The 12,436-nt window shown below is 31.3% G+C and overlaps 2 protein-coding genes across 4 annotated transcripts in view; one reads left to right on the top strand and one right to left on the bottom strand.

Moving 5' to 3' along the window:
• LOC133186872 (sulfotransferase 1B1-like) overlaps positions 1 to 12,436 on the bottom strand; it is a 492,412-nt gene that overhangs the window by 140,371 nt on the left and 339,605 nt on the right. The gene's annotated exons all lie outside the window — the stretch shown is intronic.
• LOC133186866 (ETS homologous factor-like) overlaps positions 1 to 12,436 on the top strand; it is a 33,748-nt gene that overhangs the window by 6,291 nt on the left and 15,021 nt on the right. The window contains exon 1 of one of the 3 annotated variants that reach the window (XM_061322236.1): positions 548 to 656. The exons of the other annotated variants lie outside the window; for them this stretch is intronic. Coding sequence (XP_061178220.1) covers positions 632 to 656 — 25 coding nt within the window. The 5' untranslated portion in view covers positions 548 to 631. Of the gene's footprint in view, positions 1 to 547; positions 657 to 12,436 lie in introns of those variants that run through there. 3 annotated transcript variants of the gene reach the window in all.

The following is a 12,436-nucleotide window of genomic DNA, read 5'->3' as shown; positions in this document are numbered from 1 at the left end:
AATAGGTTTGCTTCGGTTTGAAGATTAAAGCCTATGTTTATCAAACCATCGTACAAGGAAGGAATAGAAGAAAACGCATTACATAGGAGTTTCCTTTACTTCAGTGTATGCGAATTACGCTAAACCCCTCTTGCCGTTATATTTCTATGGTGAAATATCTAAAAGAGATCAAAGTTTCAAAAGAAAGCGTAAAATCATATGCACGAAATAATGAATTTCTAATATTTTTTTAAAAATGTTTTATTTTGTATTTGTTTGCTTGAAAATGACACACTTTAATCCTTACTCCTGAATATCAATCAATATTGTCTTCTTGTATTAGAATTTTGAATTTCTCTTCCAGTTTTGCTGAAGAATCGTGGGCCTGTTTGTAACAAATAATGACGTCATGATAGCATTAAGAAGGAGAAAGGAAGAAAAACTTCTAGATAAAAACAAATTTTTGTCTCGTTGAGCAAAATCCCCCTGTAAATGTTTAAGATGTGGGTTAACTAGGGGCAATACAGACACTTTACACACAAAAACCCTGAATACGGAAGAGAATACAGAGTTCGTCCTCTCAAACTAAAAAGAACACGGGGCTATCTTATATAGATATACAAAGTCCACCTATCTCATAAACCGACTAAAGATGGTTTTGTTGGACTCATCATTCGGTAGGTTTTATTTCATTTATTTTAAATCTTGAAATTTCATGTTTCCAGAAATGATTTCAGAAATTCTGGAGAACCTGCAAAATAATTCCTAAAAACAATTCATTGATTAAGACATCCTCATCTTTTCGTGAAGATGCGATTCTCAAACTATATAAATTAAAGGAGAGAATTTTCCTTTCTTCTAAACCAGTTTAAAATCGTCATAAATTACGTAATGAATTTTGCAAATATTTGTGGAGAAAGTACATGGTGAAACTATGAATAAAAGACATTTTATAGATATTTTATAAATACTTTCGACACGTTAACATGGTGTTCTGAACGGTTTAACTTGTGTTTTAAAGATAGCTCTTTTATGCTGGCCATGTAAACAGGTGGTCTTGTCTGGTCATATTCCCCGGTTACAGCGAGTGGTACAGAATGGCACCTCGACTAAAATTCTACTTCAAAGAAACTGGGATATTTTCGTCTTTTTTGCTAATTTTTGATTTAGTCGAAAATAAAAAAAAAAGCCTCATTATAGGGAGCACGGTATTTAAAGCAGGAAATGTGCAAGTGCACGTATCACTTCTCGGTTTAGTGGTACACGTGTGCATTTGTTAACATTTCGACGCTTTAATTGTTTGCCCTAGAGAATGTGTGTTCGACAAATTGTAACGCTATTGAAACATACTGCATGTATATAACAGTGAAATCTTTTTAAAAGAAGTCTAGTCGTTTCATGATAATTTATCATGGAATGCTTGGCTAGATTTCTTTTTGCGTATTTGAATATAGAAACATATAGATCTTAGGATCGCTGTTGTCTTTTGACCATACCTCTTAGTTCACCTATCTTGGTGTAATAAACTGCAAGAGTTATCTATCAAAGGTGTAAACTTAATTTTTACCTTTAAATAAATGATATAACTTTTCAAAACAATTGCAGACTGAGATGCATTTTAAGTTCCTTTTAGTGTATAAAGAGGTTAATATTTTGAACTGGTCACTAAAACCAGTTTGGACTTTATCATTTGCAATTTAACAGGGCAAAAGATCGATAATTGAAAGCACTTTTTAAGTCTGTTTTATACCTGACTGGTTTAAGAGATAATTCAAACAAAATACTAAGAGGAAAAGCACTTTTTAAGTCTGTTTTATACCTGACTGGTTTAAGAGATAATTCAAGAAGATACTATTCGTAAGAAACGTTGATAATAGTAAAGTTCTTGAGCAATGACTAACGAGACTTGAGTGTAGATGAACTAATGACGTATACTCATGTAGACATAGCACTAAAAATTACTGAGATAAGCGATTTAATATCATTTACTGAATACAATTGATTTGTAATTAAATATATACTCTGACTGAGATAGTTCTTTTTCTTCCTCGAAAATATCGAAGACTACTGACTAAAAATTGAGTTACAAGGGTACTAATAATTTTGTTTAAAGTAACATTTCGCAAATTTATGGTCGATATAATAACCTTGTTTGCAATTACAACTTGTCGCTAGATCGAATGTTGAATAACGTGTTTAATACGAATTTTAAGGTCATTACTTTCATATTGAACTGACTACGGATTTAACCGTTAACTCAGTCAAGACAAAGAGTTCACAGCGCGTGCCATAGGTCGTCAGGGGATGCTTTCTCTTTAATGGCACCCGATTCCATCTCTGCAGTTTTTAAGGTTCTGCGATTGCTCTCCTCTCAATTTGTATTGTTTATTTAGTCTTTTGAGCATCATTACAGTTTGCTATCTTCATATTCCACGAGTAGGAACATTCATTCGGCATTATGAAAGAGACCTGTATTATATTGATAACTACAAGATTTGAAATAGATTGAACTAGAAAGGGTCTGGTTGATGGGTTTGATCCAGTATTTTACCTTTTTATTTTCAAGTTTTCTTATTTTTCAGCCTTTAAAAAGTAAGCATAATTTTTCTCATTCGTGTGGATCAATGAGTTTTATGTTGTAACCGGAAATATATTCACTAGTAGTACTAGTATGTTGATAATAGTATTATCTAAAATAACATGGACTGTATGCTCTCATTATTAATGTATCAATTGATATTCAAGATTTCGTTTGTTAAAGGAATATAAAAGAATACCAAAAAATTAATGATATACATCAAATGTGTTTTCAATTTATCTGAATGAAAAAAGTTGAAGATAACGAGAAGTGACCAATCCCTTTACTTCAATAAATAACGTCTCTATATGAGTGAAAAATTCTAGAATGGGACGTTAAACAACATACAATTAATAATCGATGCAATTTGCGACCAGGCAAAACACACAGACCCTTGAAACACATGAGGTGGGATCATGTGTCTGATGGGAGTAAGCATTCCCTGTCTTCCGGTCACGTCCGTCGTGTACCCGCTGATTAAACAGGTAAATTGTGTAATCCGTAGTCAAAACAAGTATGAAAAAAGGTGGTAATATTTTTTGTGTTTTAGAGAAAGTAAAAGCAAAATACGACTGACGTTTTTCATACTAATTGTTAGGCCATTATTTATACACTGAACTGTCGACGGATTTTTTCGGGTTTTTTTTTTCCGAATATGACAAAGAGCACACAGCGGGTGTGACCGGTCGGCAGGGGATGCTCACTCCTCCATGGCACCTGATCCCACCTCTAATTTTTGAGGTCCGTGTTTGCTCTGCTCCAAATTTGTATCATTTCATTGGACTTTCGAGATTGTTAATTATCTTCATATTTCATATACGTATATTCTGTTATGTCGGCATAAATAACTTAAGGATACATAAGACAAAAAATTTATGCATGGATTGATTTATAAATTGACTGATTTTGAATTGAAATGACATAAATAATAAATCCCTTTAATATAAAGAAATCGGAAATTTCATTTGGTGCTTAAATATGCAACTTTTTCTATGTTTATCTATCCAAACATTTACATACATCTTTTAACATTATTACAAAATCTTACAAATTTCCTACTTACCCTTGAAAACATTATTCAAGTTACATATATGAATATAAATTTATGTACTATATTGCTGATTTCTGAAAAAAAAGTTTGTTTGGTTATTTATTTTTGAGGATGAATCAATTTTCTGCATAAAAAGGTAAAGTTAATGACCAGTGATCGATCTAAAAAAAAAATATATATATATATAAAATACAAATCTGTAAACAGTACATAAAACAAGGGTCCCTGGACATTCCAGAGATGGGATCTGGAGCCTAGGAGAAGTAAGCATCCCCTGTTGACCGGTCACATCTGCTGTGAACCCTACGTGTTTTCTTTTTGATTGAATCAATTTAAGGATAATTTTATAGTAAAAGTTTTTGTTCTTACAAATTGATCAAAATGTTAGTTACATTAAAGAAAGCCTTTGATTTTGTTTTTGTGCATTTTTTTAAGTCCATCCTCCAGGAAGCGACCCAATTACAAATAACGACCGCTGTAAACTTAGATAATGATAATATGAAAATAATCAAGGAAGTAGAGAATAAAAGTGAGGGCGGTTAGATAATTGATAACATTTCTATCTATAGTATTTCACAATCCAATTTAGTACTTTACCTTATGAGGATCGATCGCAATTTCTCATATTTGAAAGAGATACGTTGAAAATAAATCATAGCCAAATCTAAGGCCCGAACATATCAGTTTTGAGATTCATTCCTTAATCATTTTTTAAAATGAAAATTTTTTAGTTATTTTTTCATCATAGGAAGTTACTACATGACACTAAGTATTTAATTCATGTACAGTCAATTATTTCATAACCATTTCGGAACATTGGATTTTCGAACTTTTTTCCCCTTATATCACACGGGATATTTTATAGCATAGGTAAAGTTAGTATTTGTTCCTTGTTCTAATTATGAATTTTTCAACCTAGATCCAGATTAAGAGAACAGGAACTTACTGCCGTTTTCCATTTGTAAAGTTATCAGTATCTAATTCAAGAAGAATTCAAGGTGATGGGCGAAAGGTTATCAGACAACCTTGAGTAGATGAATGTGCTGGGATTATAACTTTCTAAATCAAACATTTCTTCTGGGAAGGAACCTTCTCCCAAGAAAGAACTAAAATAGTTAATTAAACCAGATACAGGGTTTGTGACGGTGCTTTTTGTCGCCCTATATACATATACATACTCTCAACAAAAGGTATTTAACCTCACTGCATATACTGTGGTCCATCTGTACTTATTGACATCGGCCACAGTATGTGTCGAGAGAGACTTTTTTGTCTTCCTTCAGATTGGGAATATATAAAATGTACACGTATTTCGACACATATTGACGTCTGTGACAATGTGTGCTACAGACATTTGCATTTCAGAGAGAGATTCTTCGTTGCATTGGTTGTATTCATTATTTGGCAAGATCATTATAACGACCGTATGATTTGATTGATTGATTAAAGCCCTGAAATATCAACTTATTTGTCAGTAGCCTGTCTCGGTGGGTTTTAAAATTGATTGTACTCAGAGCATGTTCTCCGTATATTTTTTGATGACAGTACCTTCGCATGGTTGCATATAGTTAAAAGAGGGTGAAATTTGGAACATTTCTTTGCAGAAAATTCTGTTAAGTAATACAAGTAATTACTCAAAAGCTCATCTTTGGTTTATATTGTGCAATTAAAATAAAAAAAAATGCATGTCTTTGATTTGGAAGCATAATGTTAAGTTTGTGATTATGAACAAAGCCTCTTTCTGCGTTTTAATGGTCCCGAGAATCCTTTTTGTATAAACGCTAAACAAATCTGAGTAAATTCTCACACATCCTTAATAATTCGGTCATGCAAGACACGCAGTCTTTAGTACATTTTACTGAATGAAAAAAAAATGACCGATTTAAGATGTGATGTAGATATACGTCTGAATTTACATGTAGTATCTAAATAGGAAGATAATGAGTGAAAGAGGGTCTTTTTGTGTGAATCGAACTTTCAGTGTCACAAGTAGTAGCGGTAGACACCAAGTCCTTAACTGAATTGTCTCATCTTAGTATTCCCCTCAGAACAATTTTATAGACAAGTGCTCTTATGAGCGTCAACTTTCATTCATCTTACAGACCCATTTCCCCGACTTGATATAAAAGAAGTTATCTGTTTTACTATCTTTAGAAGCATAATGGTTTATAAATCTTCAAGTACACATTGTAATCGATTAATGTTTTCGGAACATGAAAAGCATTGATGCGGTGAATCAACAGAAGATATCGCCATATAAATGATTTTTCATTATTATATTTTTATGACATGCTTATATTTAATACCTCGGGTGTTCTTCTCTGAATTTTTGTAAGATAATTTTTCATTTCCGTATTGCTATGTCGTTTTCGAGTAAAGTTCCCTTTGAAATTTAGACCATGAAAATGACATCATAGTGCATTTCTGTTATTGAATTGATACGTTTGATGTAATAAACTTACAGCTTTGTGCAATGTCATGGATATTAATAAGGAAATGTATATTAAATTCCTGTATAAAACCGCATTAAATATTAATCAAAGTAAGAATTATTTGTCCCTTGAGCCCATATCCTTTTTGTGTACTTTATTTAGCAAAATTATTTGGAATCAAGCTTTCAGTATGTAAGGAGAAACACTTATTATTTATAGTATCCTTTGGGTGATTGTTGTTATTTTCATGAACATCTTCAAAGTGCAATGGATTTAATGGGCCATGGAATGTGAAATCATTAAACTTTATACAGAGTTTATTTTATCCATTAATACCTTTTGGAGAAGATTAAACATCATAAACATTTTCTAGCAATTTGAACAACATTCTTAAATTTCTTTATCCACGCATTCTCTGATATATGATAAAACTCCTTTCATTGGAATTTCAATCGATGATACAAACATATAAGCTAGTCTATATATCAAGGCTTACTTACTTCTAACTTATTGATGCTGTACATGGGTATTCAGGACTACCGTCTGATTGGTCAGTTTCTGCCAATCAACAGAGAGGGAAGTAAGAGGCCAGATCCGTGTGTCACAACAGAGATATTGATCCACTGTGTCGCTGGGTTCTTTTTCCATGCACTTTTTTTTAATTCAATAAACTTTTAGGTCTTTTATCTAGAATTTATGTCTCTTAGTATTTCATTATTAATTGACAACCGTACTGAAAAACTCATAGCAAAATTTAGACCTAGAAGACCGAAGAGTGGTAAGTACGTATATTTCGTTGTTTGTTAAATCAGAGGAGAGTAAAAGTTTTAAGGCACAAAATGGCAGTATTGTAATACTTACTATTACAAAGACCTATCAATGTCGTAAAACTTAGCATTACAAAAAGTATTAGTGTCGTAATACTAACCATTACAAAAAGCGTCAGTGTCGTAATACTTAGCATTACAAAAAGGTATTAGTGTCGTAATACAAACCATTACAAAAAGTGTCAGTGACGTAATACTTACAATTATAATAAAGTGTATTCAAGTTCTAGTGATTACTCTCTCGCTTTTATGATACTTTTTGATGCAATCCGTTTTCCGAGTACAATTAAAATATCATGCAAGTTCAAATAAAATGTAATACATATAAATTGTTATGCTGTACTAAGTATCATGGTGTTGAGTGGACGTTAGATTCTCTTGAAACATCTGCTGTAATGGACAAATATAAAACTCCTTTCAAACTTGCATAAAACATGAGAATAAATTATTGTTTGATAATATTAATTCAAAAATTGACCAAATGTGTCACGTGCTAATGACAATGTGACTCCTTGCTCTAGCTCTACTGTTTTCAATCTAGGGAGTGAGAGGGAGTATGTACATTTTTAGAAAAAGAAAATAGGATTTCAATTGGATTTTTTAACTTTATTCTGTAACTAAGGCTTTCTATTCATTTCATATTTTAAATTCTCTTTTGATATGACAGCGCTGATAAGATTCATACGGGACTTATCGTGTTATAAATGTGAGTGCTACAAAACGCGCATGCGCATGAGCTCTGAAAACACTTCCGTAAGAGCTAATGGAATGATAAGCAAAAGCCATACCTGGATAACCATTTTTCTGTATTCGAGAAGCTTTAAAAAGATGTTACGTTACGGTTTGTAACACATGTTTACTATAGATAACTTCATTAGCCGTCTTTAGCAAACAAACCCACGTGTTGCATTGTTCCGTGGATATCCTAAGGACGAACTTGTTTTATAATTTATTAAGGGTATGAATTATGACTGTAATATTAAAAAAAACGAGAGATCCCTTATACTGTCCATACGGTATCACTCCAAAGGTATTTCGACCCAACCCTCCATTTACTGGGTATGTCTTCATTTTTTTCCCTTAGCATATTAGCAATCTTTTGTTCAGAAAAAGTGAGTCATATTTCATCAGCATTAAATAATTACACTACCATATTTTACTCAGAGCAACGCACAAAGTGACAGCTTCGTATTTGTTTTAAAATATACGTCTGTCTCACAAATGTAAATTTTCATCTTCACCATGACAATGCATAGCAAACCCAGTCTCTGCGTGTTAAAATACTTTTTTACATGGTTCTGCTGTCTGTGTATGATTTTAACAACCAACAATTCTTGAGTGGTTCTTGTTAAATGTTCATCAAATATCGGTTGGTCGAATGATACACACTTAAAAGCTAAAATAGTTTAATGTGCTATTCGGAACGTCATTTTACTTGCTTACCTTACAACATTACAACATCCTATGGGGAAAATAAATTTTCTTTTAAAAAAGTATGGCTTAAGGCTTAGAAATTCAAATCCAATGGCAAAAACATAAAAATAAAATAATCTCTGGTATTCTCTTTAAAAAAAAAGTACTCCTATTAGAGATTTGTTGATTTTAATTAATATTCGAACACCAGCAAATCATATCCATACTCTTACTTCTATGTATCGATTTCTCAATTGTCTTGCATATGGAATATGATTAATAAAATTGGTCTTAAAATAACCTATACACTGTCTGTTTTGGACAAAGTTGCCATCTCTATCATTAAAAGAACAATATAAAAAAAATCAGAGAGGTACATCTTGTAAAATTTTGAAATATTTCAATGAGAATGTTTAAACTTAAAAAGTATAAAATATTTGTCTCAAAATGTGGTCTGTTTTGAAATAAATTTGTTTGGAACCTTAAAAGATTTTTAGAAATAAAAATCGGGATATCAAATCCAATAATTTACAGAAAATAAATAATATTTGATTATCACCTAATCCAAGAAGTATCAATTACCAGGTAACCCATCCCCTTTAACCAATAATATATATTTAATAAAATTTACATGTTAATTACAAATAACTGATTTCACGAGCAAAGACCAACCAAAATGAAGTGAAAATTTTCTGATAATTGATAAGGAAAAGGTTATGCTGATGACGATTTTATTGATAAACATTAGAACTATAACATAACTTTGTGTGGGCGGCAACTGACCAGTACATTTGAATATTATCAACGATCTATCTACAATAACTTACTTTGTTGTAGTCACAAATACTTACATGTAGCTATCAAACATTGCATTTCAAAAAATACGAAAAGGATTTTTCGGTATACTGGTATGTTTCCATCTTTTTATGTCTTCTCAGCAACTTAATTCTTTTCTTGTTTACATTGATACTTTAAAATTTGTACTTTTAATCTAAAAATTATAAAAATTTAAAAAGAGATAAATGGTTTCGATAATTTCAGGTTGCGAATATAATGTATATCAGTAACTTTAACATCCTCATTAAAATATCATCGTCAGTCAGTTGATAAAAAAAAATTAAAATATCTAAAAATTTCATGTATAATCACTCAGTTGCATCTTCTGGCTGGCGACTAATTCTCGATCAGACATTAGTCTTTGCAAATCTTCAATACAGTTTCTTTTTTTGCGAATATTTCAAGTACATATTCAAGAACCAAAGTAAGTTTCAGCAATTTTCAGTACATAATAGCTCTGAAATGCTTACAGATAATTTTAAAGCTTACGAAAGCAATTTATGTCATGTTATGCCATGTGTCAATCAACCGCAATCAAGTATTAATAGAAATGTTCCGGAAAATATTTCTTTGTATCGCTCTTTTCAATTTAAATGAACAAATTGAATTAAATATTGCTGAAAACTGTATATATCATCTGAAAATTAAGAAGCAGTTCAGAGTGTTGGAGAATTATAGTACTATACCCGTAATGTGTATGAAAATTACCATGACAATTAATTAACCATTTGACTTTTACCGCATGATCAAGGTCTTGAAACTGTCAGATATGCTATGTTAATTTACTAGAATATTTAGGTACGTCTAAATATGATGAGTGCCCATTGAAAGAAAATCGTTACCTTGAAAACAATGACAGAAAAAAATCCATGTTTAATAACATTTGCCACAAATAAATCATTATTTATCAGAAAAGTTGTTACCCTCATATTTGTCTGTCACATACTCAAAGCAAAGAGAAAAAGAATATGAGAATTAATTGCCAACAATAAAAATCTATTCATTAAGTATTCGAAGAAAAAGTGAAAAAGAATCTTTTTAGATGCCTAAGCTATGAACTTAATTAAGAATTAATCTTCACAGTATGAAACTACCATTCATTTGATTGAAAGGTGACTGAATGACATAGCTCTGCCATTCAGTCACTTTTCGGACCTTTCAGTGACCATTCAATTGACTGAAAGGTGGAGTTTTATCCTGTTCTCGTAGCTTGGCTTACTGACAGGCAATACATATCTGGTCAACAAAATCATTTTTTTTCTTTCAAATTCAACTTTCATAAATTTTACTTCAGTCTGTGACACCTGAATGAATTTTCCATTCTCCTGTAGCTAAGTTAATATTTTTAAAATAAAAACATCCTTTAGTTTACATAAAATAATTTTCAAAAAATATTGTAAACCCATATATCCTTTTCAGTTTAATGTCGTATAACTTTAAATGACGCGGTAGTTTCCCAGCTACAACGTAACTAGTCGTCTAAAGTCAAATGAACTTTGAAGTTGCGCATGTCGTCTTGATCGTTTACATCGTTGTACATGTAAAATCCAAGACGATGAACAGTTGTTTTTTTTTTTTCATTTTAAAAAATCAATACATTTTAAAATTCGTCTCTGGATAGTACCAGTTCAATAAATTTTTACCACAGATGTCAAATAAAAGACAATTTTCATAATCTGGAAACTAAATAAACTGCTAAGAATATATTAATTAACCATGTTACCTGCAACGTCATAAAAATGTTTATTACACCTGGAAACTTTAAATTTGTCCTTGAAATTAATTAAATACATGTTTTAACAAACGTAATAAAGTCCTAATGTACATGTATGATTCAATGAAATGTTATCTGTCAAATGGCAGTTCATAAGAATTATGTTTTAAGATTAACTGTAAAAAAAAACTGTGCCTTAACCCCAGTGTCATGATAGCTGTTCTTAAATGTTAATGAACTCACTGATGGCCTTTACATAATGCATACTCTTACAAATCGTGGTCCAAATTGGCTTCAGTCCAGGATGTCATTTTTTAAAGTTTCTTCTTGAGTGTTTTTCAATCATGGTAAGGGGGGGGGGGGATTAGGTCCTTACAGATTGGGGGTAGGTCATGGGTTGTAGTCTCATGGATTTTGAGATCCCTATGATAATCAAGCATTATTTTTGAGTGGTCTTTGGTGTGCTTTTAATCAGGTTCAAAGTTCTAATGAAAAAAAGACGGAGCATTTAATTGGTCTTCTAATTCTTAAAATAAAGAGAATTCCTTTTTAAAATCAAGTTTTAGAAAAAAAATCTGCTATGTATATGTATGCATAAATGAGATACAATCAGATTTGAACATCAATTTATGTAATATAATTTGATTTGTGTTTGAGGGGATAACGGAAGTGGGTCAAAACAAACCTGTTTCTCACCTCATGCTGTTTGTGATGACGAGGAGGGGGAATCTCTTCCTGAATTCACAGTATTAATGTATGTATAGGCCCTCAATCAGCTGGTAACATATTGTGAATGTTTTGTAGTATCATTTTGAAATTTTAAACTTTTTTGTAGTTTAGCTTATTTGTAATTAGAGACTATAAAGCATAGGACTCTTACTTATAAAAGTAAAAAAGATTAAATTATCTCAAAATTACGAGAAAATTGTCTCTTTATTGGGAGAAAAGATATCGTTATAAAGAGACAATTTCATAATAACGAGAAAACTCCTCCTTATGACGACAAGATTATTTCATTTAAAGCAGATCTTTTCTCGTTTTACGAATATCTCTTGGAAGGACGGGGTGGCAAATAGATCTGTTTCAATCCAATCAAATATTCGCCATTGAGCAATATAAATGTCAACAAAATAATCAATGCCACTTATTTCGACTGAAAGTTAACTTTAATAAACATAAATTATGATAGACTATTTCAAAAAAAAAAATTAAATCACATACCTTCATCACCCACCTTTCACTTTTATTGGTGCATAGAAAATGGGAGATAACCCGGAAACATAGTGACTAAGTACCGACACTGTATGGGTGGATAACTAAATTCCGACTTTACTCAATCATCAGTTTCTCACAAAATAAGAGGCGAATGAAGACATTAATAACAGAATAGAGCTTTGACAACGACGCATATTGTGAGACGAACTCAAATATGCAGTATTATCACGAGATTTTTTTTTTTTGTATTAAAGAGATATTTTATTTGTTATTACATGAGATATTTTATTTGTTATTACATGAGATATTTTATTTGTTATTACATGAGATATTTTATTTGTTATTACATGAGATATTTTATTTGTTATTACATGAGATATTTTATCGCCA

Source organism: Saccostrea echinata, unplaced genomic scaffold (genome assembly GCF_033153115.1).
Source record: "Saccostrea echinata isolate AGI-Se365-2 ecotype Australia unplaced genomic scaffold, CSIRO_AGI_Sech_v1 ptg000014l, whole genome shotgun sequence".
NCBI classification, from domain to species: domain Eukaryota; kingdom Metazoa; phylum Mollusca; class Bivalvia; order Ostreida; family Ostreidae; genus Saccostrea; species Saccostrea echinata.
The sequence above is the reverse complement of the archived record's forward strand: the minus strand, read 5'-3'. Positions and strand labels throughout refer to the sequence as shown.